This window comes from Aristolochia californica, unplaced genomic scaffold (assembly GCF_029961685.1).
Source record: "Aristolochia californica isolate CCGP_79_NKW_82.1479 unplaced genomic scaffold, dmAriCali1.0.hap1 SCAF_2, whole genome shotgun sequence".
Lineage (NCBI taxonomy): Eukaryota > Viridiplantae > Streptophyta > Magnoliopsida > Piperales > Aristolochiaceae > Aristolochia > Aristolochia californica.
Window position 1 is genome coordinate 1,298,096 of NW_027181881.1, and position 27,394 is coordinate 1,325,489.

The following is a 27,394-nucleotide window of genomic DNA, read 5'->3' on the forward strand; positions in this document are numbered from 1 at the left end:
GAGAGAGAGAGAGAGAGAGAGAGAGCTTGAGGTGGGTTAAGTAGACGTTGTAGGTTAGAAACTTGAGAGAGAGATGTTGAAAGCAGAACGAAATTCACCCCACCAAGCAACCTATCTCCTTTCTTCCACTCTCTTATCTTCCTCTTCAATATTCTTTTTATGTTTCAAAAGTAGCCTTTGTTAGCCTGGACGTTGCATCAATCGCTACTCAACTCCTCTCTCTCTCTTCCTCTCTCTCCAAACCTTCTCTAACGGAAAATGCTCTTATCTTTTCTTTAAATGATCCGGTCTCTTCTGCTTTTTCCCCCTTGTCCTCTCAAGACGATCTCAAGCCTGTTACCACCCAGAAAACAAAATCGATGAACACCCAGTAATCGTACGTCGTACCCCCTTTATTGATCTTCTGGAGCTAGTTGTTTGATCTCCAATTGTAGCTAGCTTCTGTTGAACCGATCGTGTAGTATGTTTCTTTTAGCAAGAGGAGATAGCAGCAGAGGATAAGCAAGCATCTTTCTAACGTTTTTGATTCTGGTATTTGTTTCCTTTTATTTTTGTTGGGGATCAAATGTGTACCAGAGGCCATTGGAGACCTGTAGAAGACGAGAAGCTTAAGGAACTAGTAGAGAGATACGGGCCTCATAACTGGAACGCCATAGCTGAGAAGCTCCAAGGAAGATCAGGTTCGATCCATCTTCAACAGTACAAGCTTCTTTCCCACTTTCATGAATTTTCCTCCCAAACGGTTTTATCGAAAATTTCTAACCGTAGGTAGCGAGAAAGAGAAACACGATGTAGATTAAGGTCTACGGTGCCTAACATGCCATCGAAAATTAAATTGATGCAGGAAAAAGCTGTAGGTTGAGATGGTTTAATCAGTTGGATCCGAGAATCAACCGGAGCCCGTTCACAGAAGAGGAAGAAGAGAGGCTGCTAGCTTCTCATCGAATCCACGGCAACAGATGGGCAGTAATAGCTCGTCTTTTTCCCGGTAGAACCGATAACGCAGTTAAGAATCACTGGCACGTGATCATGGCTCGAAGGTGTCGGGAGAGATCAAGATTTTTTGCGAAGAAAGCTGCTCAGTCCTTGATCAAAGATGGGAAGCTTCTCTCTGTACAAACGACCACCTCAAACTCCGAGTTGATGAACCTCAATAACTTGATGCAAAAATACTACGGAAGAGTAGAAAGCACAGAAGCCCAGAGCCATCACTACAATTTCACAGAGCTCTTTTCAGGGATCAATAGCTATTATCCCACCATGACTAAAGGTAATAAATTTTTATTCATTCAGTCCTTCATCTGGGTTTCGATTCACTAATAAACAAAACTTGCAACCTCTAACAATTCCTGCATGCTCTTCTTCACAAATTGTTGCAGATAGAGAGAATACTCCAGTCGAATTTTACGATTTTTTTAATGTAAATACTAACTCGAAGAAGGATGATCAAAAGCCAAATATGACAACGGAAGATCCGAAGCAGGAAGAGGAAGACGGCAAACATCAAAACGAGGCCAGTGTTCCATTCATAGATTTCTTAGCTGTTGGAAAAACTTAGCCGGTACACAGATCAATCTCGACTTAACATCCATAGAAATACAGAAACAGACGCATCAAACACAAACCCTAACCCCATAGCACTGAATTCCCTGTTGTAATTACTAGTAACACAAACCCATATCTTCAAGATGTTTATTTCTTTCCTTGCTGCTTCCCTTTTGAAATGGGTTTCTAGGAAAATGCTACACTGTGAAAACTGCAGTCTAGTTCTTTCACCTCCTGATGTAATTTGTGAACCATAGAAATCGAACTGTAAAAATCAAATGTATCTGGGCTACCTATCAAAGACTCTTATCCTTATTTATGCTAAGTATTTCAATCTTTATTCTCTTGGTTTTGCAAAATTCAGTCTGCTCCATTTGATTATCTCTAATTGTTGTTATATTTGCATTATGTCCGACTAACGGTTCTTAAAGTATTCAATTACATGCATCAGATTCATAAGTTTAAAGACTTCAATGCTTTTACAGCCAAATGCTCTTCGTTGATGATGACATTAGAGCATGAACTGAACAATACCACGGGATGAATTGAGTCACACTTTTACAATTGATTAAGGGTGGTATTTATACAATTAACAATGACAAGGTTGATAACTGTTCAATTTTGTCTGGGTCCACATAGGTACTATCGGATGCCTCTAGAAGAGCGTTTTACCTTCATTTATTTAGAAATGCGACTCTAAATCCTCAATTAGTCAAAGGAATCGACAACAAACGGACACTATTAGAAGCTACTATACTGGTAAAAAAATCACTGAGCTTAATCCTTTTAGAATGTGATGGCTGTTCATATCTAAACTATCGAGGTTCTACAGATACTTCACGACTGTTTGATACCAAATTAAACAGATTTTGTAGTCTTATATTACTTTAAACTTCTGCTGGTCGTTTTGGCGTAAACCAGATGTAAAGCAACAACCTGTGCTTGAACCTCCTTCCATAAATTAACCATGTGTAGGAGCTACAACGAAGACCAACAGATAAAAACGACCTTCTAGCTTCGGCAAGGTTTTTTTTAGGAGGAACTAAGACTGAATTTACAGGAAGCCTACCTCTAAGAAGCTGGTGAGGTTGTACATATTTTTGTTTTATTTACTATGGGTTGCCTCCATCCCCTTCTATTGTTCAGCTCTCACCATCGTCATGACACCACTACAGACCGAAGCTCTTTTATCTCCATTGTTCAAATTTCAACAATGGGTACCACCCGTCAGTGAGAACCACTATCTCACCAGATAGGTCACTTGCCAGCTTCTCAAAACGCCAAATCCGTCGTTAGAAACTTGTGCTAGGTTGAACTGCAGAAGATCAAAGGACTTGATTCAGTTTCAAGAGAAGAAATCAAAATCAGAATACCCAGTCCCACCTGAAACGTATCAACCGAGATAGATTAAAAAAAAAAAAAAAAAAAACTTAATTGGTTATGATCTGCAGATATCCTTTATCATCTGCTACTTTGATCAGAAGTTAGAACAGCTGAAAATTCTGTCTTTCCTTCAGACTCGGTTCTTAACCGTTTCTGAGAAATGAGCTCATTAATAATAAGAGCGATCTGGGTAGCTCTTACCAGTCCTTTCTGAAGCATAGTTCAGGTTAACAAACAGACGGAGGCTGACACCCTTCACTGAAACACTTACATTACTCCTTAAGACATGCAAGCTGAAAGATCTTTCTTAACTGCTATATGTTACGTAACTGCCAGAATCAGCCGTAAAGAGATGTGAATGATTTGATAAAAAGTTTCATTAGTAGTCGGTAGGGCTGTAACAGCAGCAGGAGCACTAAGCTTAGGCTACAAAGCTGGTCACATTCTCTGTTCAAGAAAAGAATATAAAATCACGTACTGTGCATAGAGGGGTGGTTGTTACCTGTCTCTGTATGATCCTAGACAGAACCTATCCTTTTTTTCTCTTCTGTCCATTACTTCCTTCACCACTTCAACCTGAAACTGTCAACAAGTAATGATTCCCCTTCTTAACAATGAGAGAATGTAATGGAAAGAGTAGTCGCAATTAATGGAATTCCTTCTCGAAATAAGGATTAGACAATGATGCATAGGAGCATCGTTGAGTCCCAGAAAGTGAGAAGGTAATGGCTCACAAAAACACATTAACAAGAACTCGTTTGATTCCTCGGAGAAAGACGAGTAAGTTTGGGGGTGGATGGGTCTCTCCTATTTTTCAGCGCGTCTCTTGAACCGCCCTGAATCTCTAAATCCAAGAGGGTAGGGTGACCCAACCTGATTCAGATTTTATCGAATCTAAATGGGATATGAGTCCGGAGCTTACAACGATGATCGCACAACTGTGGTGGTGGTGGTGGTTGTTAAAAGTTCCGAGTTCTGGAACATTGATTAATTTCGCCAACCTTGGCTGTAGCTAATTATTTAAGTATTTATTTATAAAAATACCCTTTATTGCAATATATTTACAACCAAGCCTTTTTTTTCATTTTATTATAAAAATAATTAAATTAATAATTAAATTAAATTAATAATGCATAAGACAAGAAAAAATAGATCGTAATTCATTTAATTTAAATTTAGTGGTTAAAAGAAAAAATTAAGTCCACCTGATTTAAATGGACGTTCCCACTATTTTTCTCAGCCCTCCCTTAAGTACGGAATACACAGGGGAAGCTGAGAGCCGTGGTTTCGTAAAGGACCATGTTTGTTGCGGGTGATGCTACTCCACACACAGCTCAGACGTAGTCCACGATCTCTCTCATTCTTGTGTTGTTTCTCTGCTGTTTCTCAGGACGACCTTTCTCGGTCATGGCTTCCACTGCTCCAGAGTTGCATCTACGCCCGAAACCTCCGCCAAGGCCAATGCATTCACGCGCGCATTGTAGCCTCCGGCCTCCCTCACGGCACTTCTCTTACCAACAACCTCATCAATCTGTACGCCAAATGCAATTCTCCGTCTCTTGCCCGCCAACTCTTCGACCAGATTACCAACCCAGACATTGTTGCATATAATTCAGTTCTTTCCTCTTATGCCATCTGTTCTGATGAGACCCGTAATGGAGAAGCCTTTTCGCTGTTACGTAGGATGCTTTCCAATGCCCTGAAGCCCACCCGGTACACCTTGGCGCCGGTTCTTAAATTATGCTTGAACTCAGATGGCATTGCTGATTCTGAGTGTGTACATTGTCTCGCTTTGAAGATTGGGCTCGATTCGGACTTATTTGTCTCGGGCCCGCTAATTAATTTGTACTGTAAAGGAGGAAAAATCCCAACTGCTCAGAAACTGTTCGATGAAACTCCTCTAAGAGATACTGTGTTGTGGAATATGATTATAAAAGCTTATAAAGATGTGGGTGCTGAAAGTGAAGTATTTCTAATGTTCACAAAACTGCATAGAACTGGACTTCTTCCAGATGACGCAACTATGAGGCTCGTTCTTGAAGGGTGTAGGAAGGATGTTGTGGAAGTAGTGCACGCCTTTGCAGTTAAATCCTGTTTGTTTTATGATGATTTTGATGTCTCTAAGTGGAACAAAACCATGTCTACTTATCTACGAGAAGGTGCTTTTGACAAAGTGGTGGAATGTTTTACTGCAATGAAGAGCTTTCACACAAGGAGTGATGGTATAACATTTGCTGTGGTTCTCTGTGGAGTTGCAGGTGCAAACAATTTTGATATGGGGAGCCAAATCCATTGTTTGATTGTAAAACTAGGGTTGGATTTTGACATATTGGTTGCGAATAATTTGATCAATATGTATGCAAAAACTGGTTATTTGGATTATAGTGGCAGAGTGTTCTATGAAATGGATGAACTGGATTTAATTTCATGGAATACAATGATTTCCAGTTACGTACAGGGTGGTTTAGGGGAAGAAGCAATTGCATTTTTTATGGATTTGTTTCACAGTGCAGTAATGCCTGATCATGTTACATTGTCTAGTGTCCTCCGGGCCTGTGGTGCTGTCACAAACGGGACTATTTTTGGCAAACAAGTTCATGTTCTTGCTCTAAAAAGTGGTAATCTGATGGATGTTTTTGTGCTGACATCACTGCTAGATTATTATGCAAAGAATGGAAGAATGGAAGAGGCGGACTATCTGTTTAATATTCTTAACAACAGCTTGTTTGACTTGGGGTCCTTGAATGCATTGATGGCAGGATATGTGGCAAATGGAAATTATGTGAAGGCATTGAAACTCTTCTGTTTGGTTCAAAATTATGGTGAACAGTCAGATCATTTCACACTAGCTACTGCTTTTAAGGCCTGTAGTTCCTTGGTGTCCCTTGAGCATGGCAAGCAAATTCATGCCCATTCAGTAAAGGTTGGTTTTGACTCAGATGTATGTGTTAGTAGTGGAATTCTAGATATGTACCTCAAGTGTGGAAACACTAGAGATGCATCTATTGTCTTTGACAACATCTCTGAGCCCGATCATGTTGCTTGGACAGCCATGATTTCAGGATGTGTTGACACGGGAGATGAAGAATATGCCCTTCAGCTTTACCAAAGGATGAGGAGCTCAGGCCTCCAGCCAGATGAATACACATTTTCGACCCTTATCAAAGCTTGTTCATGCTTAACTGCATTAGAGCAAGGTAGGCAAATTCAGGCAAATGCGATTAAGTTGGAACAGTTATCGGACACTTTTGTGGGAACTTCACTTATAGACATGTATGCAAAATGTGGATGCATAGAGGATTCTTACAAATTGTTTAAGAGGATGGGTGTGAGGAACATTACATCATGGAATGCTATGATTGTGGCTCTTGCCCAACAGGGAAATGGTGAAGAAGCCCTTTATCTCTTCAGAGAAATAAGATCTTTGGGCATTCAACCCGATGGGATCACCTTTATTGGGGTTCTTTCTTCCTGTAGCCACTCTGGCTTGGTGTCAGAATCATATCGATACTTTGATCTAATGTGTAAGGACTACAATATTGAGCCAAAAGTTGAGCACTATGCTTGCCTAGTCGATGTGCTTGCACGAGCAGGTCTTGTTAGTGAGGCAGAAAAGCTGATTGAAACAATGCCTTTTGAAGGGTCTGCCTCAATGTATAGAGCACTTCTTGGAGCTTGTAGAGTTAAAGGGGATCTTGAAATTGGCAAGAGAGTGGCCGATAGACTGATGCAATTGGAGCCAACTGATTCATCTGCATATGTTCTCTTGTCAAATATCTATGCCAGGGCCCAAGAATGGGATGAAGTTGCTAGAGCTAGGGAGATGATGAGGAAGCGAAGTGTTAAAAAAGATCCAGGGTATAGTTGGATCCAAGTGAAGAATAAGGTGCATATCTTCCTGGTGGATGATAAATCTCATCCAGAATCTGATGCTATATATGATAAGGTGGAGGACTTGATGAGAAGGATCCAGCGTGAGGGATATGTCCCGGACACTAGTTATATATTGCATGAATTGGAGGAAGAGGAAAAAGAAAGAGCCCTCTATTATCATAGTGAGAAGCTAGCAGTAGCATATGGACTTCTCTGTACTCCCCCTCCTCTTAGGATTCGAGTTATAAAAAACCTTCGGGTTTGTGGGGATTGTCATAACGCCATTAAATATATATCAAAGGTTGTTGGACGGGAAATTGTTTTGAGAGATACAAATCGTTTTCATCTTTTTAGTGATGGGGAGTGCTCATGTGGAGACTACTGGTAATCTGGGGGACGAGAGCAAGAGAAAAAAATTGATTGGGAAATTCTGGAGCAGATGGAGGTGACAAAGCATTCTTCTTTCGCAAACTTATTTGATGGAAGTTAATAACATGTTTATCCTATGAGAAACAGTATCCGGACTAACACCCTCCTCTTCTGCCTTCTTTGCCAGTAAGATCCCTATGTTAAATGTACACTCACCTTATTTAGGTATAATCCCAATATTGCAGAAGCAGATTACTTGATCACTGTACATCAAGATTGCAAAATCCTATTCTTGGTTCCTATCCTCTTCCTTAGAGGGACAAATTTTGTTATGTTTTCAAATTGTTTGCTGATTGTTACTAGGAAAGTGTTACTGTCTCAATTAGTAATCAGCCGGACGTAATGGAATTTTGTTTTTGGTTCTATGTTGGCAGCTACCACAAGCGGAGATTTGGCATAGTAAGTGTTCCATTTCCACTCTCTTTTTTCCTTTTCTCCCCATTTTTCCCTAGAACAGCAAATGCCATTTGTCTGCTACTTCTCTATTGAGCAAAGCTATGCTTTACTTCTGGAACCTGCAACCAGAGGTTACAATGTGATGCCACATTGAGTTGGCAAACTCTCAGCAATAAACCTCTTGACAATCTGGAATTCATAACCAAAGCAAGAAAAAATTACATCTGGGTTGGATTTGCTGAAACAATAAATCTCGGTGCTCTTGAACTAGAGGCACCTGATTGGTCCATTAAGTGGGGATCTACCGGCTGCCATGTGAATGGGTACCAATAAGGAACCTCTGGTTCATAGGCACCCGGATTTGTTATTTCCGCAAAGCCTGACACAGAGCATTCACTTAGAAAGGAGAGGAAGAATTTCATTTTGTTAACTTGATAGAGACTTTCAATTTAATATTGTAGCGAGCCTTTTAATTTTTCAAAGCGAACAGTAGGCTTTCCTGCAAAACTTTGCTTGATTGGAGATCCCGTGTTTGTCTAATCTTCTGACTCTATGGAGGTTAAGTTTTTCTCCTTTCAGTGTAAGAATTCCAGAATCTTTTTTTACTAGATGAACCTGGTGAAGAGTTGAATTAGTTTATCTGATGAACATGTTGAAGAGTTAAATTAATTTGTCCAGATGATTGCATTGACTGCAGTTAGTATGCATAAAGACGACAACGTCTGCTCACGCACATTAATGGCTGCTGAATGATGGAAAATAGCCTGACATTGTGGCATGATCAGCATCCAGATGAAGACGAAGAGCCTGAAATTTTCACAGGCGGCAGCAGACCTGATGCATTCGTCAACTGGCTAATCGCTCCAGCCGAGAGAGCAGCCACATCCGTGCCGTCCCATAAGGGTTGACCCACCACTGGGCGCCATTACAGAGGAGGAAAAGACAGGACAGGCCTATCATGAGAACGCGTTCAAAGACGACGAACCTGTGTGCTGCGTCGTCGTCAACCACATTTACGAATGATTCGATTCTGTAGAGAGGAACTACATTCCCTGTTCATCGTCATGACTGCTTTTCAAAATCAGCTTTTGCCTTTAAATTCCCTAGTCGTGTGATTTTCCGTTTCGATTTCTGTATTCAGATAGCGGAAGAATAAAGAGCGGTCGGCTGATCCTCGTTTCGCGTGCATGGCCGGGAAAAATCCAGACGAAGTCGGATGATTACGTTTCTTGTACAGACCCGGCAGCATGTCTGATCTAAGCATGATGCGGTCTCAACGTCATCGAAAGGATAAGTGTCAGCAATCAGCAGTCCGGCGAGACACTCGGATCAGTAATGGCGTCGCTTTTGCTGTTTCTGGATTTCTGCCAGCCGGACTAGAAGAGTCTCAAATTAAGATTTAATATTGCTAACAAGCCCGTAAATCTGTATAGATTCTTGAGTTTCAAATGAACTATTATCTCTATAATCAATGTAATCATCCAAAAGATCTATAATTTCATAAGACCTGAATTATTGGATTTTCAATCATCGGCCAAAATGCCAAGGATAGAAAAGATACAAAAGAGTTCCATCTTTTATTTCGTTTTTCATTTCTCTCCATCGTCACCACTTCATCCTCCTTTCTTCTTCCTCTTCTCCACTGTAACAAAAACGCAGTTCAACAGCTTTCAGAAGCTCAATCCACGGTTGAACAAACGACGAGACCGCGATCGATAATCCTTCTTTCTCATTCAATGCAATAATAGCCATTTAATGTTCAAAATAAATACTTTCATAATCTGCAACCAGACCCAACCATTTCTATTTTCAAACCCCATTCTCTCTTTGATTAATCGATCAATTGATTTCGACTGAAGATCGAAAAAGTTGATCGCCTGATTCCTTTCACTGCCGCACAACGCACGCTTTAGAATGTAGGAATTAAAGACCGGCAGTCAGCCTCTTCGTGGTTTCTTTATTACAGAGGGGCCCTGACCTTAATGGCTGCTGCCCCGCTTTAATTACTTGAACAAATAATAGAAAAAGTAATGTATTTTTTAATGCAGTTTCTTAGATTTTATATTTATTAAAATAATCGAATTTCAAATAAAATTTTTAAATCCTTTAAATTAGAGGGTAATAGATATTCTTTTTTTTAAATATATTTAAATGAAAGAAAAACCCACAGATTGGCCACTTTTTTTTTAAATAAATAAAAATCAAGGAGATTCAATTCAACCACCCAGGGCTCGCACCATGTGCTGCCATGTCATCCGCCAGGATGGCAAATTGTCCGAGTGGTCCCACCGCCAAAAGAACATTTACTCTCACGAGAATAACACTCAAAATCGACCAACAGGTGGGCCCTACAGAGAGTAGGCGGATAGGTGGCCCCATAAGGACGAGCTAAAAGCGAGTTAGTTATCACTGCCACGCCCCCACAGTAAAGAAAAAGCTGAATTTTGAATTTCTCGTCGGCCGTTTTCCACATTCTGGGCCCCAGAAAGACTGGTTTTCCGCCCTCACCACGTAGACGAAATCAACGGTTACTAATGCAAGCTGTCCTATTGGGCCAATATGTGGGGCCACAGAGGGCCCACTGGGTTTTGTTTGAAAGTATGAGCGAGTGAGATTGCGAAGGCAAAAAGAGGGAGAAAACCGAATCTCGAGAAAGAGGCAAAATCACCATCTTTTTTTTTTTTCCTGTTCTTTTCTCTCTCTGCCGTTGACTGACCGGAAACAATCAACTTCACTTTTCTGAAAGTTGTATAAATGGTAGGCTTCCATGGATGTGAGCTCTACCACACGGTGAAGAAACCTCTCTCTCTTTTACATTCTTCCGAGTTTCGATGATGGATTTTCATAATAGTATACAGAATTATCCTTCCCTCGACTGGGATCTTCACTCCTTTGGAGTTCTCAATTCAGACATGTCCGCCTGTAAGTCAAAAGAAACTCTCTCTTTCTCTCTCTGTGTCGTCTCTGGTTGAACTATTTGGTCTGTTCTTTCAAGTAATTTTAACTGAGGATTTTTTTATTTTTTTTTTAGTGATGCAGAGTTCTAACTTATTGTCAGCGGATTCTTCTTCTGGGTATCTTGAAGATGCTGTTTTTCAGTGGAACGATCATTGCAAGAGAAGAAGAGTGCTGCTGATCTCTCAAGAACAGATGTCGTCACCATGCTCGGAGACAAATCTACAAGTAAGATACTTCGTTCTCTGTTTCTTTCGCGCTGCAAGCTCCATTTTCTTTTCAGTGTAGGTTCTCATGGGCAACTTGAAAGCAGGACTCTTGGAGATCAGCTTCTGAGGAAGATCTCTATCTCAATTTTAGCTGGCCAATTGGGGACGATGAATTTACCATGGTTTCAGGTAAATTGATATATATATATATATATATATATATATACATAGCTTTTTCTTCCACCGCCCAAGGCGAATTATTGGTTGTTCGAGTGGTATATGAGCGTTTAGGAAATATTTTCTCCACGGCAGATGATCCCTTTAGCTTCGACACCTCAATTAACACTGAGAGCTCTGGTGCAACACCGTCAACGGAGATGAGAACGAAAAACAATGAGCATCTCTCCTCTCCATCTTCTTCCTCTGACAAAGAACCTGCCGTCGAGATCCCACCTGCCAATGACTGTCGGGATTCCTCGTCTCCATCAAGTACTCCTCTTCATCTTCTGCTTCTTCTTCTTCTTCTTCTTCTATTCTTTCTAATGTCCTGATAAGTAATCAGTTCTACCGGCCTTCATAATTCACCAGAAGGCTGCCGACGTCGCCGGAAGAAAGCCGCAGGACTCAAAGTGGCATACCCATTCGCGATGGTGAAGCCCGGAGGGATCGAAGGTGACGTAACCCTCGGCGACATAAACGAGCGCATCCACATGCGGCCAACAAGACCCATCCGCCATCCCGTCGGCGAATTCGCCTGCGTCCCCTGTGTCTCGCCCGGAGGGCCAGGCCTCTCCGGCAAAGACGTCGTCGCGCTCAACCGAATCCACACCAAAGGCAACGGCACCATCACCATCATCCGGACCAGAGGCTGATCATCCCTCCCTGATTCTATTCCTTAATTGTACATATGGACGGTACTCCTACATGCAACATATAATACTCAATCAAATCTGATCGGATAGAGGTTTTCTCTTCATCATCAGCATAAAAAAAAATAGTGCGTGTTGATTAGAAGATAATTCGATTGTGTGATTAATCCAAAATCTTGGGTGCATGCAAAGCTGTTTAAAACGCGAGTGAGCCATCAAGTAGGTGGAATGTTGGCATCATGAATGCAGGAGAGGAATCATCAAGCAAACATTATGTTCTTGTTTCATCTTCTTGTTCGTCTGTAGAAAAGGCGGAAGGCTGGTAGTCTGTTTTCAGTAAGACAGTCTTGGCAGTTATAGGAAAGTCTTCCCCAGTGGGGACACTACACACATGCACTGCAATCACTGGGGGGGGGGGGGGGGCGAGAAACATCATTTTTACCAGCTTTATTTGAAGACAAGAAAGAAGAAGCCAGGATTTGAAAATTTCTACAGTGAATGCAATATTTTTTTAGATGAGATTCAGGTCACGTTTGCGGCTAAAATGGGGTTAGTGGAGGAGTTAATTAGTTGAAGGCTTTTGAAAATTTTGATTTATCGATGGGAGTAAGATTTGGAGTTGCAGTCATCGGACGAGTATTGGGCCGCAGGCGTTGTTTTATGCCGCACCCCGCCGCACGCAGAGGTGGCCGCTTTTGTCTATTTGCGTGTGTCGTAGGATTGGAGGACACTGGGTGACAAACCATGACGAGCATGTGCCGACCATGATTGCGTAAAATAAATCTGTCTTGTACTATCGAAGTGATGTCCCCGATTGGCTAACCTAGATTTGTATAAAGACGGAGGAGAAATATACTCAGGAAGAAGGCAGCCGAGAGCTATTTAATATCGACTGATGGCTGTTGCTCTCCCTCTCTCTCTCTCTCCCGAATCCCCCTTCCCTCTCTTGCTCGCTCTCCGTAGTTCGGAACCAGATTCCTTTTGTTAAGCCAGTGATTCCCTCTTCATCTTCTTCAAAGTTTTTCCGGCGAACTTTCCCGCATGGCTGCCTACTCTCTTTTTCCGGAATGTTAATCAGTTTTCATGGACTTGGGAACGGTGATAAACGTCTATCTGCATCGCTTGTAATTGTTGTCTTCTTTCCGCCTTCAGTTCCGCCTTCGTTTCTTCATATGTCCGGACTTCTTTCAGTCTTCTTGTCCTTCTTTTCACTGCCATCGCCCATATCTCTACAGCTGGAGCTCGTGTATATGACTCAACAGTCGCTTCACTTCCTGTTTGATTTTAGGGAATTTTCTTATATTACCCAATTTTTTTATAAATATTAGCACAAATAACCAATTTCTGAACTTAATATAAAAATTACCCAATTTTGATCCGTCATGTATACATTCCAAGGTGACCTTTTTTCTCTCTCAGTTCCTTTTATTATTGATTTAAGTTATTTTGTAATTAAAAAACATTTTAAAACTTTAATTTTAAAAACTAGTAACTGAAGATTGACCAGTAATTTTTTGGGAGAAGAACAGAATGATGGAAATCAAAAGGAACAGTCAGAGCAATTTTTCTTATTAATTTTTAGAGTTACTGCCTTGCCACCGACTCGCCCAAACTGATCCAACTCTTTTTTCTTTCTTTCAGCTAAAATATGATCCCAGCTTGCTTTTGCATTTCCACCATTAGAGACGGCTGGATAAGTTAACAACTCTGCAGTTCTTCCTGATCTCCCCTTAGGTCCCTGTGAGCACATCGATGAAACCCATTAGAACCATGGCTGCCACATATTTTGCAGCCCAGGCAGCCGGGTGCTTGGCGTTGTACCTAACAAGCTTCACCGTAGAAGGACTGTTGAACAACGTTTGATCAGACGTCAGTACTCCGTTCTGCTTCATCAAGTTCTGGTAATATCTGTTGTCAAGGCGAATTGGGGTGACGACGTCGAGATTCACAGTTGGGTTTCTGTTTCCTCCACCTCCGTGTTCTGTACACGGGCACTTGACTTTCAGGTCGGAAACAAGCCCCGAGTCCATCCATGGGTACTGCTTGTGAGTCAGGTCGGAAACAAGCCCCGAGTCCATCCATGGGTACTGCTTGTGAGTCTCGTTGAAGGGGAAGAGACGGACTGAGAAGGAAGAACAGTGTGTGGCACCAAGCCAAACCGGTTTGCAAACTATTCGAGCTCCGTTCAATTTTTACTTGAGCTCAACTCGAGTTCAAACTTGAAACAAGGCTCGTTAAGCATAACAAGCCAAACTCAACATTTTCCAAGTTCAGCTTGTTAGCTTGTGCGTTAGTAGATTTTTTTTACGAAAATACCCTTTACTTTCTAATTGCCTTCGTCGATTGCTTCTTTAGTTGGTTAATAGTTACTCTTATTTACCTCAAACCTCCAAGACAACTGATCGTTCAACATTTTTGGGTCCTTCAACATCTATTGTTGTTGTTTGCCATTGGAATAAACACTATTGATGGAAGTGTTTCACTTTATTTTAGGTCTGTTAAGCTAGTTATTATACATTAGTATGCTCCGTTGCAAAGTCTTGGACTCATCTGTGATAGCTTACTGTTCAATGATACTAAGTTCATCACAATATTCTCTTTATTTATTTTTATAATTTATTTATTTTTTTAATTTTAAATATAGGTTGAAGCTTGAACCTGGCTCGAGCTCGAGCTCCAACTCAACTAAAATTTTTGGGCTTAAGCTCGATTCCGATTTTAGAAATATTTAGATCAAACCGATAAGATGTTTTGTCCTCCGAATCTAACACAAATATCTGAAATCCAACGATTGCTCAACAACTAATAATACTCAAGAAACAAGGCCTAGAAAATAAAACTCCCCCAAATGCACGTGTTGCTTACATATTCGTAAAATTAAGCAAGAAGTGGAGCCAGCAGGGGAGTCTTGAGTGTTTGATTCCAAAACATCAGCAAAGATGAGGCAGAAGCAGCGAAACAATGGAGAAGAAGATTCAGACAAAGTCTGGACAGAAAAATATAACTTAAAAAGAAACGAAGACGAATCAAAACAAGAAAGAAACTTCTGGAGCTAGAATTGATTGTAGAATAAAACAAGTACATGAGATGATCTTAGAAATTTAACACCGTTCCAAAGTCCCATAACAATACAAAAAACTGATTGATACATATGAGGAGAAAAGAGGACGAAGGGTGCCATGAGGATGAGGGCAGGGGTGGATGGATTCTTGCTATGCCTTTGGACTCCAAGAGCCTTGATTTCTGTCAAGAAATCCCATCGAGTAAATGGGAGCGAGAACAAGGAAGAATGTTCTCAGAATTGTCTCTCATTTTTTAAGCAGATGCTTGTTCATTAATGGCGTCAGTGCAAGCGTTTTCACTGCGACGGTTTTAACGAATGAATTTAAGCTGCGGACAAATGAAAAAAGGTCTTTTACGATTTACTCTCAACTGTTCAGCTGTCTCTAGGAATGAAGCAAGAACCACAAATAAGAAAAAGGAAAGCATTCGGCAATCCAGAGAGTCAAACCTGAAAAACACGGTGCTTCGGAGGACCAAACCGTGTTCGAAATCGAACTAAATCCTTCTGATATCCTTTTTTCCGTCTTCTTCGCTCGAAAAGACCCAGTAAAACTTGCACATACTTGGGTGGTCGAGCGACTCAAACCGTGTTTATCAGAAGACAGCGATCCCCTGCTTTCTTCTTCCTGGGTTTCTCTCTCCGTGTTCTTATACAGGAATCTCTCTCTCTCTCTCTCTCTTTCTCCACTCTCTTAGTACGGTCTAAACACGCGTCGAACGCGTCATGTCTTACGCGGGCAGTCATACTATAAATTTCTCACCGACATTGAAGTCGGCACTCTACAGCGATTCCAATGGCGAAACCTGAAGCTAAATCGCCGTTCAAGTTGAGACGTCCGGCGGCCACCTCCGGCACCGCTCCTCGCTGGATTCCCATCAGGGGCGGAGTTCTCAAGGGTATCCTGCGAAAATTTGTTCGAGGTCTGTGCTCCTCCAATTGCTGCGAAGGAGAGAAGAAGACGGTTCATGCGTTTGATTAACAATTGCGATTAATTAAATTCCTCTTCGCCCGTCTTCTCCCTGCGATATTTTTAGCAGACACGCGCATTTGGGTTTTCTCAGTATGGAATTTGGATCCTAGATACAGCCTGACGAGAACGATGGCGGGTACCTCTTCTGTTTCGCGGTGGAGGAATCCAATGCTTCTTTAAATTTTTTTTAATTTTTATAGTTGATTTCATTTTCTATTCATAGCAGAATTTCGTTTTCACTGTGTTCATTTCTGTCTTCATGAACTCTGTTCATCTTCCGGCTTCATCCTGGGTCTTTCCCCTGGAACGCGACTGTGTGAGACAGTTTGACATTCGATTAGCCACTTGTGATCGAACAGCAACATCATTCATCCCTGAAGTTACCTAATATAACGAGAAACTGCTTCAAATAACTTTAATAACTCCAGTTCCAGGTGGGTTCGATCAGTTCGCAAGGTACTCAGTAATTCGGTTTGCGTTCTAGTGATTGTGTTCTTGAATCCAGGTCAAACTTGGCAAAACGAAAAAGGCCTGTCTCAGGATTGGTGGGAGATGAAAATCGTCTGAAGGCGACGGCAGAGGCGGCTAATCAGTCAAAGAATCTTGCTTTTTTTTCTTTTCTTTTTTCTATTTTCAGGTATCGTCAATCAATTCCCAATGATAGTTCAAACTGCAACCAATCTCGAGCCATGAACAGAGATGTTTGCGGATCACAAGAGGTATAAAAAAGGAAAATCAAAACTTGAGTCAACTAATACTAATTAATGTTACTAATGATAGAGAACTAACAAAAAATAATGAGCTAGATGACTTGAAAGTAAAATTAAACTTAAATTCGCCTAAAATAATTGTTCTTCCAAGCCACAAAGCTTGAAGATTCTCTTGGTTGGAATTTGTCCAGACGCGAGACTCTCATTCCATCTACACAATCCTTCCCGTGCTCGCGACTCACTCCCTGCTGCCTCTTCCCATGGCATCCAACATACTTCCAGAAAACCCATCAGACTCTGCTTGCAAATTCAAAACTCGCGCGGTTCGATTGAGCAGGAACAAAATTACGCTCTTTCTCTTTGGAGTATGCGGCGCCGGATGACTCATTACACAATCTTTCGTCTTCTCTTCCGCGCTTTCTGCTTCCCCCCCATGAACGATGCATGGACAGCGAGAAAACCTTCAACAAGCCCGCAGAGTCACCTCGCCTACCCGAAAGGGTGGAGATGATCATCGATCAATCGTTGAACGAACGGCTGCAGCTCTTACTCACCCACGTGGTGTGCTTTTACTGGGTAAGAAGTAAAAACCGCTTAAATGGCGTCATCTTTGTCGACGTAATGAATTTGTTATTCCAATAAGTTGCAGAGAGCAGTGGGGAAGCCGGAGCTATCTAAAAGCAGGGGCTGCTGCTTGCTTTCTCTATCTCCGGAGAGCAATTTCTCCGTCTGAAATCGACTGCATGCCTGGTTTATCCTCTTATGAAAAGGTCGATAGCGCCATGGAACCTTATCTTCGTGGTGTCTTTTGTGTTTTTTTTTTTTCTTGGGATGAAATTTCCTGTAAAGTTCCTTATTAATGAAACGCGTCATTAATTTTGATGAACCCTTTTTCCGCCAGTACCTGGCGAAAGTGGAAGAGAAACAAAGCACGCTCACTGTATAGATACCAGCGTTGCAGGAGAAGTACCATGTAGGGCCTGGTTTTCATATCAGTTTTCTTTGGCAGATGGCGTTCATGTTTACGGTATGCCCATCATTGGTTTTCACGTCCTGCGGAAGAACCTGAATGACTAGAGTCATGGATTTTACAAATAAAAAAAACATGCGTTTCTCTGCATGAAATCACAATATTCACTTATGTCACTCGTTCCATTCATGTCAATGTCCAAAAAATGCAACAATATATGCTGCCAAGTTTGTGAAACTTTGGATTAATTTAACTCATTTAACCAATTATCTAATTTCTGGCTGGAGGGGGATTTTTTCTTCTTCTGAAAATAGTTTGTTAGTGTTAGAATTATGGTTTCAAATAGGTAATTTATAAAATAAATTACTATGATATTAGAGGCGTGGGGCCCACTTCTAGATGTTGTCATTGGATGTTCAGTACAGGGAATAATGGCCAGCACATCCCCCTGTAGAGGTAGATTAAATGGGTATATTGACTTAGTGGACACATCCCTTGGGACTAAGGAGATATGTCTCTCTTAAGGGTATGTATCCCTCCTGAGAGGATGTATCTCTTCTAAGAGGATGTGTCCTTATGAAAAGTCATTAGTGCACCATTTGAAAATCTATATAAACCTCCATGGTCTTACAAGTGAGGCTAAGGCTATTTGCACACCCAGTCTGGCTGAACGGGAGCAAGCTTATCACTTGTAAACGAAGTATAAAAGATTATCTTGTGCACTTCAAGTTCTGTTTATATTCTTCAAGATGAAAGGTACACTCTCTTTATTCTTCTTATTTCAATTCTATGATATATGTATGGTTTTCATGATAATGGAATTATGGAGGATTTAATATCTATTTTCTATGATGTTTATATTATTATTAGACATCAAGTCTAACAAATACAAGTGATTAATGCCTCTGCTGGTATCATAGAGATAGATTATAGGTTTCTATATTTTTCCATAATTTTTTTGGAATTTTTGGCTATTTATTAGTGAATGAAAATAAGCCTAATTTAGGCTTATTAGGTTCTGGCGCCGCAGGCAGGCCTGCTGTGTGCGGGTTACTGTGCGCGGGCTACTGTGCGCGGGCCTGCTATGTACGGGCTACTGTGCGCGGGCCTGCTATGTGCGGGCTACTGGCCACGAGCCTGCTGGTGCAGGCTTGTGCGGTCCGGGTCGGTGATGACCCAGAACTATGAACCAAATCGGGTTTTTACTAATATAATGAACCAGAATGTGTTTTAAGGGTTTATTATTACCCAGAATTGTATTTTGAATAGGATTTCCATGTTATTTGGCTATTTGAAGTATTTATAATTAGTGTTATTGCATGTCTTGTTGTATATTTATGTATTTGTATGTGAAAATTAACTTAATTATATAATTTGCAAAATCCCCAAAGGGTAATGCATTTTGTATAAATTAAATTAATTTTATGTGTGTTTATTTTGAGTATAATTTGTTTTATGAGTTATACTAATTTTATTATATGATTAGCAAAATCCCCAAAGGGTAATGCGAATTGTATAATTAGATTTGTATGTTGTAAATTAATTCATATGAATCCCCAATGGGTAAGTATGAGTTAATTTATTTGTTTGTTTGTTGGTTGTTTATCATGTGTGGAATGATTTGCCTAGTAACTCTCATGAATCCCCAAAGGGTAAATGAGAGTTCTAGATGGTTGAAATGATTCTATAATTATGTATGTTCTCCCAAATATTGAAATATTTTCTGGATGACAGGAATATCCAGTAGTGGACATAATTTTGCTGAGTCCCTAAAGAAAAATGTACTTGATGGGACTAATTATGTGAACTGGTCACAACGGGTTGACTTAATGCTACGAGGCTATAGGTTTGATAAGATTATCAAAGTGGATACTCCTCCTCAAAGACCTTCCCGAATAAACTACCCTGATAATCTGAAACAGTATAGGAAGGACCTTAGAAAATTCAAGGAATGGGATAATGCTAATGAAATTTCTAGGTCACATATTCTTGGGGCTCTAAGTGAGACTCTCTTGATGACTTATTTTTATGTCCCCACTACAAAAGAGATTCTCGACCAGATTGAGGCTAAATATGGTAAAAAGTCGTTTACTCACATCAATAACTTATGGCAAAAGTTCACTCGTGCCAAATGGGAAGAAACTGCTGATGTGAGAAAACATGTAAATGACATGCTTGCCATGGCAGATGAGTTACAATATCATGGTAGACTAATGGATGAAGAAACTAAAGTGGTCACCATTATCAACTCTTTACCCAAATCTCTCAAATATATTCAAGACTTTTATTCTTTGTCCAAGACAAAGTGGACTATATTTGATTTGGTTAATATGATCGACCACCAGTCTAAAAGACTCAATCCAAGTATTGAGTTAGATAAACCTTCACCTAGTGCTAAAGTAGTTTTGAAGCCGAAGAAAAAGAATTTTAAGAAGAAGGGAAAGAACTTTCGATTTCAAAACTTCAAGGACAAAAAGGTCAATCAACAAAGGGTTGAAGTACATGCAAATCAACGTGTTTGCTTCTTCTGTAATAAGCCAGGACATATAAAGAAGTATTGTAGGGCTTTGAAAACCATGCAAGAAGGGCAACAGGAGAACACCAGTGAGTCCTTATCTCTTGAAACTTGTACTATTTATATCAAGCCTTTTAGTTGGTGGGCTGATTCTGGTGCAACTGTTCATGTATCGAATGAGTTGCAGGGTTTCAAGGAGCTAAGAAAGATTGAGGACAAAACAAGTTTTATTTACATGGGAAATGATGAAAAGGCCATTGTGGAAGGCGTGGTCACTTACCAGCTAAAGCTTGTTGATAATAAGTTTTTTGATTTAGAAGATTGTCTTTATGCTCCTTCTATGAGAAGAAGTCTATTATCTGTATCTTGTCTTGAGAAACTTGGATTTACATTTTACTTTGGCAATGGAAAGTTTCTTATGTTCAAGATGATAAAGTTATTTTGAGAGGTTTTCGAAATTCTGGTCTATATCAATTGCAACTTAGTGGAAATATGGTGTTCAATGTTTCTACGTCTTTGGATATTAAAGAAAATGAATTGTATTTGTGGCATTTACGACTAGGGCATATAAACAAAGATAGAATTACAAGACTTGTGACACAAGGATTATTGAAAAATCTTTCACATAATGATTTTCCTATTTGTGAGTGTTGTATATATGGAAAAATGACAAAGATACCCTTTCCATCCAAAGGCTCAAGAAGTTCTCATGTTTTGGATATTATTCATTCTGATATATGTGGACCTATGAATGTGAATACTCATAATGGTCATTCGTATTTTATCACATTTATAGATGATTTCTCAAGATATGGAAGAGTATATTTACTGCATAGAAAAAATGAGGCCTTAGATTATTTCAAAACCTTCAAATTGGAGGTAGAAAATGCCACAGGAAACAAGATCAAAACATTGCACACCGACAGAGGTGGAGAGTATTGTTCGGAGTTATTCTCTGAATTTTGCAAGTCAAACGGGATTATCCATATGTTTAGCATGCCTTATACACCTTAACAGAATGGTATTGCTGAAAGGAGAAATCGAACCTTACTAGAGATGGTAAGATCTATGATGGCACTTGCAAATTTGCCAATATCCTTTTGGGGCGAAGCATTATTGATAGCTACCTATATCTCAAATAGAGTGCCTTCAAAGTCGGTTGAGAAAACACCTTATGAGGTATGGTCAGGCAAAACTCATAGTCTTAACCATTTTAAAGTATGGGGATGTGTTGCTCATGTTTTAAAACTTGATCCTAAGGACAAATTGAAGGCTAAGACTCGAAGATGTTTATTCGTTGGGTACTCTGAACATTTGAAAGGATATAGGTTATATGATCCCAAGGAGAAGGTGATTATTGAAAGTAGACGTGTAAAATTCATTGAGGATAGATTTGATTGTGATGAAGATTTAGGTATGAAGTCTCACTTGGAATAATGTGTTGAAATGTCTTCTTCTGAATCTCCTTCTAATATAGAGAATTCTACCCAAATGGATATTCGAAGAGGGACTAGAGAAAGAAAACCTAGTCAACTCTTATCATCTTCAGATTTTTATACCTATGTTGGAGAAACTTATGAAAGAACAAAGTTGAATGAAGATGTTACTGATCCTGACACTTACGAGGAAACCCTCCTTGATGTGGAAGAAATGTTGAAGGGAAAGTTGAAAGATTCAAAGCTCGTCTTGTTGCCAAGGGTTTTACTCAACAATACGGGATTGATTATGATGAAACATTCTCTCCTGTTGCAAGAATACAGTCTATTCGAGCTCTCCTGGCATTGGTAGCTTATTATGACTATGAGTTGTTCCAAATGGATGTTAAAACCGCTTTTCTAAATGGAAATTTGGATGAGAAGATTTATATGGAACAACCACGTGGATTTGTTAGATCTGGAACTGAAGCAAAAGTGTGCAAGTTGGACAAGTCTATTTACGGTTTGAAACAAGCCTCAAGATTATGGAATATCAAGCTCAATAAAGCAATTACAGCGTATGGTTTTACTCAGAATCCAGAAGATCACTGTGTTTATATAAAAACAGTGGGAGATCGCATTGCTTTTCTTACTTTATACGTAGATGATATTTTATTAGCCGGGAATGATATTCAGTTACTCCAAGGTATAAAGACATGGTTGTTTCAGACATTTGATATGAAAGACCTTGGGAAAGCTTCTTATATTCTTGGCATTAAAATTCTACGGGATAGATCTTTGCGAAAATTGAGTTTGTCTCAAGAGAAGTATATCGACACTCTTCTGGATCGGTTTCACATGTCTAACTGTATACAAGGTAAAGTACCTTATGATAGCACTAAAAAGATGAGCCATGTGGATTGTCCTTCTCACCTCAAAGATAAGTTGGACGAATCTAAGTATCCATATGATTCTGCTGTGGGGTGTTTTATGTATGCTCTTATATGTACAAGACCTGATCTTGTTTATGCTGTTGGGATTCTTAGCCGGTTTCAGGCTAATCCAGGTTTTACTCACTGGGAAGGGGTAAAATGGGTAATGCGCTATCTAAAAAGAACAAAGTCATATGCTTTGACTTATCAAGCGGACAAGTTGGAATTGGTTGGTTATTCTGACTCAGATTATCAAGGATGTGTTGATACCCGAAAATCTACTTCTGGTTTTATCTTTATGTTTGGAGGAGGTGCCATTTCTTGGAAAAGCAAGAAGCAAGATTGTGTCGCGCAATCAACCATGGAGGCAGAATATGTGGCTATGAACTTAGCTACAAGGGAAGTTGTCTATCTTCGTAAATTCTTGTGAAGTCTTCTAGTGGTAGACTGTGTGAAGCGACCTATTCCTCTCTTTTGTGATAATGAATCTGCTATTGCTATCACGAAAGATCCGAAGTGTCACTCCAAGGCTAAACATATCGAAGGCAAATACCACTATATACGAGACATGCTGAGGAAGGAGGAAGTTGTTCTTTATAAGATATCTTCTCCGGATAACTTAGCTAATCCACTAACCAAGTGTCTTCCCGTGACCAGTTTCACTTTCCATGTGGGGAACATGGGTTTGATTTGTTTATAATTGATGAGACCAAGTGGGAGAACATTGTTTTGTATGCATTGTGGTCTCAATGATTTGTAATACTATGTATGTCATGACATTGTAATTTATATTCCATGGAATGATTTTGACAAAATGCATATGCTTTTGTGTGATAATATGAGTACTCAGTGTATGCCATGAGATTCAGCTTCCCTATTAGGTATGCATTTGTACGTGTATATATGAGGGTCACAATAGGGAATGACGGTTGAGTCTCTAAATTGTCCAGGCCAATGGGACTGCATAGGCACAGTTTCCTTTACGGCTAATACTCATGCTAGTATAGAACTTTACCCTGAGCTCCTCAAGTACTGAGTATGCTATGGACGGTGAGATGCCTTGATGTCCAGCTTTTTTATTAGGTATATACTTGTATGTATATACGAAAGGGTCTCAATAGGAAAGTTGGGTTGGATGTCTAAATTATTCAGGCCTATGGTACTGATTAGGCACAGTTACCTTAGTGGCTAATACTCGAACTAGTACAGAGCTTTACCCTGAGTTCAGGTCCGAGTATGCTATGAATGGAGACCGCTGAATTGGCAAATTTGACAAGTATGGATTTGGTTTATTCCCAGCCTTGGATATCTAAGATATATATTGTGTAGGCCCGGGTTAACTACACATGTATATTAAAGTGTTTAAGGTAATGCCTATGGTCATGGTATGGTTTTATGTGTCAAAATTGATTTTTCATGTTTTTTTTCGAAAATCGGAATTTGAAATGGATTTGAAACCAAGTGGGAGTTTGTTAGAATTATGGTTTCAAATAGATAATTTATAAAATAAATTACTATGATATTAGAGGCGTGGGGCCCACTTCTTGATGTTGTCATTGGATGTTCAGTACAGGGAATAATGGCCAGCACATCCCCCTGTAGAGGTAGATTAAATGGGTACATTGACTTAGTGGACACATCCCTTGGGACTAAGGAGATATGTCTCTCTTGAGGGGATGTATCCCTCCTGAGAGGATGTATATCTTCTAAGAGGATGTGTCCTTATGAAAAGTCATTAGTGCACCATTTGAAAATCTATATAAACCTCCATGGTCTTACAAGTGAGGCTAAGTCTATTTGCACACCCAGTCTGGCTGAACGGGAGCAAGCTTATCACTTGTAAACGAAGTATAAAAGATTATCTTGTGCACTTCAAGTTCTGTTTATATTCTTCAAGATGAAAGGTACGCTCTCTTTATTCTTCTTATTTCAATTCTATGATATATGTATGATTTTCATGATAATGGAATTATGGAGGATTTAATATCTATTTTCTATGATGTTTATATTATTATTAGACATCAAGTCTAACAGTTAGAACCATCAAATGAGATTAGGTAAAGCTAAATCCAATTAAAGGTGAATTGAGAAGGATATCCCATCTTAATAGAAGCCTGAAGACCATGCTTCCATTACTTGAATCAGAGGTAGAAAAACCCGATTACTGTTGTAAATTTTCTGTATAAATTCAATGTATACTCTCACCATTAATTTTGTGGTGATTACAAAGATTTAACTCAAATCTTACATGATATCAAATGTAAACTTATGATGTTTTTACCAAATTTCAAAAATTTGTGAAAAATCAATGTTTTACCCGTATTAAAAATTTTCAAAGTGACGGCGAAGGCGAATTTACTAGCACTTGCTTCCAAATTCATTTTTCGTACGTCTGGCATTCACCATCAACTTTCCTATCCATATACTCCTGTCCAAAATGGTTATATTGAATGCAAACATCGACATGTGACTGAGACTGGTTTGACACTTATTTTTCACTCTCATATTTCTCCTCGTTTTTGGGTTAACGGCTTCAACACTGCATCTTACATCATCAATCATTTGTTTGCAACACTTCTTGGAGGTAAATCACCATTTGAACTTTTACATGGTTTCTTTCCAAATTATGATTTTTTTTTTATCAATTTGATTGTTGTGTTTATCCTTCCTTACGTGATTATATGTCTAACAAAGATTTGCCTCGCAACATTCCTTACATTTTTTTTGGTTATAGTCCCTCTTATAAAGGGTTTCATTACCTTGATCCGATCACCTATCGACTCTACATCACCCACCATGCTCAATTTTATGAACACAATTTTCCTTTCATCAAAACTTCTCAGCCTCAACCCTTTTCCTTGCTCCATTTTCCAACTTTCTGGAACCTAGTCTTCTGCATACAAACCCCTTATTCTTCCTCTGTACACCATTCTTTGCCCATTACTCTATCCGGATTTAACTCGTGTGTTATTTGTACTGATCCGATCGATGAGTCCTTGCTAGCCACTAATTCTTGTGTAGGTCCCTCCTCGCCGCCCCAGGTTTCCAGTCCAAAATCTACTGAGACATGAATCACTCCTCCTACTCCTGCTTCTGAGCTTCTGTTTGGTTCTCACCATATGCTTACACGAGCTAAAACTGGTATTTTTAAAACTCGCCATTCGGCCAACCTCAGTATCATGGGATCCTCTGGACTTTTCTCTACTCTCTTTGTCTCTACTGCACCTAAGGGTTTCAAAATTGTTGCTAAGAATCCTGCATGGCTTGCTGCCATGGTTGACGAGGTTCAAGCTTTTCAAAATAATCACACCTGGATTTTAGTCCTTCGACTTGCCAACACCAACATTGTGAGCTCCAAATGGGTGTTTCAGACGAAATATCTACTTAATGGATCCATTGAGCGTCTCAAAGCACACCTTGTTGCCAAGGGCTACACTCAAATACTTGTTCTTGACTACACTAACACCTTTAGTCTTGTTGTAAAGGCTACCATTGTCCAAGTTGTGCTCTATATTGTTTTGACCAACAAATGACCTCTTCACCAATTTGATGTCAAGAATGCGTTCCTCAATGGTACTCTCACTGAAAATGTTTATATAGAACACCCTTTGGGTATATTGACCCTTGTTTTCCTCATCATGTTTGTTAGTTACAGAAGTTTTCTATGATCTCAAGCAAACTCCTCGTGCCTGGTTCCAACATTTCACCTCTTTTATCACTCAACTTGGTTTCTCTTGCAACTGTACTAACACTTCTTTGTTTGTCTGTCATAAGTACTCAGACATTATCTATTTGCTCCTTTATATGTTGATGACATCATTGTTGCTGGCAACAACTCAACCCTTATAAGCAACTTGACTCATAAGCTCAATTATGAGTTTACCACTAAGGATTTGGGTCATCTCAGTTACTTTTTTGGCCTTAAGGCTTCGCCAGCTACTGATGAACTATTTATCAGTCATCTCAAATATGCACGAGATATCCTTATTTGAGTTCAGTTACTTTATAGCAAACCTGTCCATATGTCTATGGTCATTTCCTTGCATATGTCCGCTGATGGTTCTCTATTTTTAGATCCCACTATTTACATGTCTCTCATTGGCACACATCAATACTTGACAATCATGCGCCCTGACATTGCCCATGCGGTAAACTCTGTTAGCCAATACTTACTTACTTCCATTGACTATCATCTTCTTGTTGTTAAATGTATTCTTCGCTATGTCAAAGACACCATTTACTTTGGCCTTACTTTTCACCAATCTGCTATTCGTGGTGATCTAGTTGCTTACTCTAAAGGTGATTGGATAGGATGTCCTGACACTAGTCGTTCTACCTCTAATTACTCCATTTATCTTGGAGACAAGTTGATTTCTTGGAGTGCTAAAAAGTAACTTATGGTATTACGTTCCAATTGTGAATCTGAGTATCATGCTCTTGTACACATTTTAGCTGAACTTCTTAAGTTTATTCATCTTCTTTGTAATTTACATGTTCCTATTCCACAATGACCTCTTCTTTTATGTGATAACAAAAGTGTAATCTTCCTGAGCTCTAATCCAGTTTCTCACAAGTGAGCCAAAAATGTTGAATTAGATTATCATTTCTTTCAATAACTTGTTATTGCTAACAAACTTCACACACGGTATGTACTATTTCACCTATAGGTTGCTGACATTTCACCAAAAATATTCCACGTCCTCTTTTTGAATTTTTGCTCTGTTCCAATCCGATGCCCAGCTTGCGAGGGGTGTGAAGGATACCCCGTCATAATAGAAGCCCAAAGACCAGGCTTCCATTATAGGAATCAGAGGCAAAAGACAAGTTCGTTGAGAGGTAAAAAACCCGATTACCGTTATAAATTTTCTGTATAAATTCAATGTAAACTCTCACCATTAATTTGTGGTGATTATAAAATTTTTATTCAAATCTTACATCCATGTGTGGCTGAAAAACCCATTGATCCTTGTTTGTGACTTCATAGAACGTGGACTTTGTACCTCCCAAAACCTTTGTTTGTGCCATCAGCTTTCAAAATTGAACTTGGATTGTAGTTGGTGGGCATGATTGAATGATAATGGAGTAGAGTACATCTTTTTTACGGTAGCGTGCCAGTGACTTTTATCAATAGAACAGCGGGGATGTACTGCCACATCCTG

The 27,394-nt window shown here is 39.7% G+C and overlaps 4 protein-coding genes across 5 annotated transcripts; 3 read left to right on the forward strand and 1 right to left on the reverse strand.

The window, feature by feature from the left end:
* Positions 1-331: 331 nt before the first annotated feature.
* Positions 332-1,841, forward strand: LOC137957184 (transcription factor MYB52-like). Its single transcript, XM_068804919.1, has 3 exons — positions 332-680; positions 845-1,270; positions 1,380-1,841. The coding sequence occupies exons 1-3, from the start codon at positions 566-568 to the stop codon at positions 1,556-1,558; spliced, it is 720 nt and encodes a 239-aa protein (XP_068661020.1). The 5' UTR covers positions 332-565; the 3' UTR covers positions 1,559-1,841.
* Positions 1,842-4,243: 2,402 nt separating this feature from the next.
* LOC137956526 (pentatricopeptide repeat-containing protein At4g33170) lies at positions 4,244-9,124 on the forward strand. Its single transcript, XM_068804061.1, has 2 exons — positions 4,244-7,629; positions 8,324-9,124. Exon 1 carries the CDS (start codon positions 4,244-4,246, stop codon positions 7,187-7,189), a length of 2,946 nt encoding a protein of 981 aa, XP_068660162.1. The 3' UTR covers positions 7,190-7,629; positions 8,324-9,124.
* A 1,306-nt stretch (positions 9,125-10,430) lies between these two features.
* LOC137957225 (protein XRI1-like) lies at positions 10,431-11,975 on the forward strand. Of its 2 annotated transcripts, none has more exons than XM_068804972.1 (5): positions 10,431-10,548; positions 10,658-10,809; positions 10,895-10,979; positions 11,103-11,279; positions 11,379-11,975. In XM_068804972.1, exons 1-5 carry the CDS (start codon positions 10,458-10,460, stop codon positions 11,660-11,662), a joined length of 789 nt encoding a protein of 262 aa, XP_068661073.1. In that variant the 5' UTR covers positions 10,431-10,457; the 3' UTR covers positions 11,663-11,975. The 2 variants fall into 2 exon arrangements, with proteins under 2 accessions (XP_068661073.1, XP_068661074.1); XM_068804973.1 differs by having other exon boundaries at positions 11,382-11,975.
* Positions 11,976-13,389: 1,414 nt separating this feature from the next.
* On the reverse strand, positions 13,390-13,737 carry LOC137956534 (peroxidase-like). Its single transcript, XM_068804072.1, has one exon. The coding sequence runs from the start codon at positions 13,735-13,737 to the stop codon at positions 13,390-13,392; it is 348 nt and encodes a 115-aa protein (XP_068660173.1).
* Positions 13,738-27,394: the final 13,657 nt, after the last annotated feature.